General features: G+C 27.6%; 1 protein-coding gene across 1 annotated transcript; it reads left to right on the top strand.

The window, feature by feature from the left end:
* The first annotated feature begins 414 nt into the window (after positions 1-414).
* On the top strand, positions 415-2,074 carry LOC126893107 (GATA zinc finger domain-containing protein 15-like). Its single transcript, XM_050663053.1, has 2 exons — positions 415-692; positions 1,471-2,074. The coding sequence occupies exons 1-2, from the start codon at positions 415-417 to the stop codon at positions 2,072-2,074; spliced, it is 882 nt and encodes a 293-aa protein (XP_050519010.1).
* The last annotated feature ends 1,636 nt before the right edge of the window (positions 2,075-3,710 follow it).

The raw sequence follows: 3,710 nt of genomic DNA, 5'->3' as shown, positions 1-3,710 counted from the left end.
TTTATAAAATATTAATAAGAAGGCATTCAGTGACAGAAATTATAAGGTACTAGAATTTGTTTTATTTAATTGTAGGAAGTTTTTCAAGTTAAAGTTATTGTTTTTCAAATTTAGATTTCTATTTTTTTTGTTATCACATTTAAACATTCAATTTTATGTTCAATTTAGATTATAATAAAAACATTTAACAAACTAATTCTTTCAGAACCGCGACAAAAACCCTATTTCACAATAATATCCATTATAAATATCAAAAATAATATATCATTACAAATATGGCGTCACAACGTAGGACCTCCTAATTAAAAGAATTAGTTTGTTAAAATAAATGCTCTCATATAATTGAAATAATTTTGATTAGAATCAATTTTAAATTTTATTTTAAATTGGATTTTAACAAGTAAGATCTCAAAAATGTCTCAAGGAAGGAAAGGTTTAAGAAACAAAAAGAACGAACAAGATGTGGAAGTGGAAGAAAATGTGGAAGTGCACGGAGAAACTCAGCAGGCGGAACAAGAGCAGAGTGTAGCTCAAGTTCTACAAGAGACAACAGGAATAACACAAGAACAAGAGGAAAATGTCAATATGACAGCATTGATGTCTTTAATGATGCAGATCAACAAAAAACTGGAAGAAAATTCTAAAGAAATCAAAGAAGATATGAAAAAAATGGAATATAACATGGAAGAGAAGTCTAAAGAAATCAAAGAAGATATCAAAAAAATGGAATATAACATGGAAGAGAATTCTAAAGAAATCAAAGAAGATATGAAAAAAATGGAACAAAAATTGGAAGAGAATTCCAGAAAAATGGAAGAAAATAATGCTAAAATTGTGAAACGATTAGAAAAACAGATGGATGAAAAATTTGATGCTTTAGAGAAAAAATTAGCAAGTGAAATAAAAGATATACGTAATGACTACAAGAAAATAATAGAAAATGAAAGGAAAGAAATAAATATGATTATTAAAGATAATAATATAGATATGGAACGGAACATAGAAATCCAAAAATATAACTTAGAAGCAAAAATTTACGAAGAAAGGAGAAAAACTGAAGAAAAATTAGATGATATGCTACAAAATATCCAAACAAACAACCATCAAATAAGGAATGTAGAACAGAGAATAGAAGACATTTCACAAATAAGAGACATAGGGAGACCTTACTTGAATTTAACAAATGAGACAGGTATAAAATTCTCTGGTAACATAAAAAATTTACATCCTGGAGTATACGTAAATAGTTTAAAACATAAATTAAGATCAGTGAATAATATTAATGATATAAAAGATTATATTAGAATGACATTAAGTGACAATGCAGCAACCTGGTTTGCCAGCATTGAAAACGATTTAGATAATCTGCAAATATTTGAAAATAAATTCTTAAATTATTATTGGTGTGAATTAGAACAAGCTAGATTTAGGGAAGTTTTATATTTTGGAAAGTATAATCGCAAATTTAAGTTTAAATATGGTAGATTATGCTTTAAAATTAATAACTGTTGCAAAATATTTAGAACCCCCACTTAGAGAAGACGAAACAGTTTTGAATGTTTCTAGACACTTTGATGCGGACGTTGTGCAAACAGTCACAGTACAAAACATTCAAACAGTAGACAGTTTTATTAACTTTATTCAAAGAGTACAAAGAGGTTATATTACAAGTAATAATAGTAAAAATAGACAATCATATAACAATAATAGGTATGGTAGTAATTCTCAAAATTTTAATAACAACAATAATACTAGTTATGAGAGACAAGGTAATAGAGAGAATTTTAATAATAATACTAATGATAATAGACAAGAGAGACAAGGTAATAGAGAGAATTTTAATAATAATAATAATTATAATAGGCAAGATTTTAACACCAGGAGAAATGCACAAAGATATAATTACAACAGACAGGTAAATTATGTAAGGGGTCAGAGCTGCGAAGACAGTCAACGGAATAGTACATGGCAAGAAAATATGAATAGTAGAAGTGAAAGCAGCGAAAGACATCGAGAATTAGATCCAAACGATCAGACACAATCTGACAATCCTAATAATCCAAATTTTATGTAGAGGACTTTCTGAATTTCAAGTTGGGCCATTGTCATTATGAAAAACCTTCGGAATTTATTTCTTTAGATGAATATAAAAATTTTGAATCTATTAATTTAATTTATATAAATGCTATGGCCCAAAATAACATGATTAAGGTTATGATTGATACTGGTTCAGAAAGTACTCTAGTCTCGGAAAATTTTATTTTTAATACATTAAAATTAACAGATATAATCAAGATTCCAAAAATTAAAATAATAGGTGCAAATAATAAGAAGCTGGGAGAAATTAATAAACTGGTTAATTTTAAAATTGATATTCTTAATAAACAAATTAGTATGCAAGGATTTATTGTCAAGGACTTATGTGTTAACATTTTAATGGGAAATGACGAACTGGAAAATAATAAAGTAAAGATAGATTTTGAAGAAAAAATGGTAACTTTGGAAGGGCAAAAAATAGGGTTTATGGGGAGAGAAGAGGTGGAACAAGGAATAAGAGTTGATGGTATAATATTACAAGAAAATAATTATGTTGATGAAGAGAAAATGTATTATGATAGGGAAATGTCCAATAATATTAAAAAGAATAATAATTATAATGAATATTTAAGGAATGGTAAATTTGAGCAGAAGGATGCCTACGGAGCGGAGTGCGTAAAATAGGAAGGAAGGACTAATGATTTTATAATGAAAAATAATTTTATTTGTAAAGAAGAAGAAGTTATAGAAAGTTTAAGTTGCCCTGAACAATATAAATTAATAGTCGTTTCCATATTGTGGCAACACAAGGGGCTTATCAATAAAGAAAATAGAATTGCACAAAATTATACCCATAGTATAAAGGTTAAGGAAGAAAAAGACTTTAAAATAAAATCATACCCAATACCATATAAATATAGAGAAGAAGTAAACAGAGAAATTAAGAACATGCTAAAAGATGGAATCATTGAAAAGGCAGATACACGTTTTATAAACCCAATAGTAGTAGTACGTAAAACATCAGGTGAAATCAGATTATGTCTAGATGCAAGGAATATTAACAATATCACCGAAAAGCAATTTGAAGCACCAATGAGTATAGATGGAATATTAGGAAGAATTACAGGAATGTCTTTTTTCACAAAAATCGATTTGTGGCATAGTTTCTGGTTAATTCCCCTAGAAAGGAAAAGTAGACAGTATACAGGATTTCAGATAGATGGAGTTGTCTATCAGTTTAAAGTAGTACCATTTGGACTTCAATCATCTTGCAGTGCTTTATGTAGATGTCTTCATGATATCTTGGATCAATATGAACATTTTGTAATTCACTACATTGATGATATATTAATTTTTTCTAAAACGACTGAGGATCACAAAAAACACCTAAAAATTATAATTGACAGATTAGATGAAGTTGGACTAAAAATAAATCAAGAAAAATGTAAATTTTTTCAAAAAGAAGTAATATATCTAGGTTATAAACTTAACACTAAAGGAATAGAGATGGATTCAGAACGAATACAGGTTATTCAAGAATATAAAACACCACACAATTTAAGAACTTTAAGAGGATTTATTGGTATAGTTAATTATTATAAAAGGACGATACCAGACCTAAGTAAAAAAGAAATTCCATTACTTGAACTATTAAGAAAAGATGTACGATGGAA

Source organism: Diabrotica virgifera, chromosome 10 (assembly GCF_917563875.1).
Source record: "Diabrotica virgifera virgifera chromosome 10, PGI_DIABVI_V3a".
Lineage (NCBI taxonomy): Eukaryota > Metazoa > Arthropoda > Insecta > Coleoptera > Chrysomelidae > Diabrotica > Diabrotica virgifera.
Note: the sequence above shows the minus strand (reverse complement) of the source record. Positions and strands in the feature narration are given on the sequence as shown.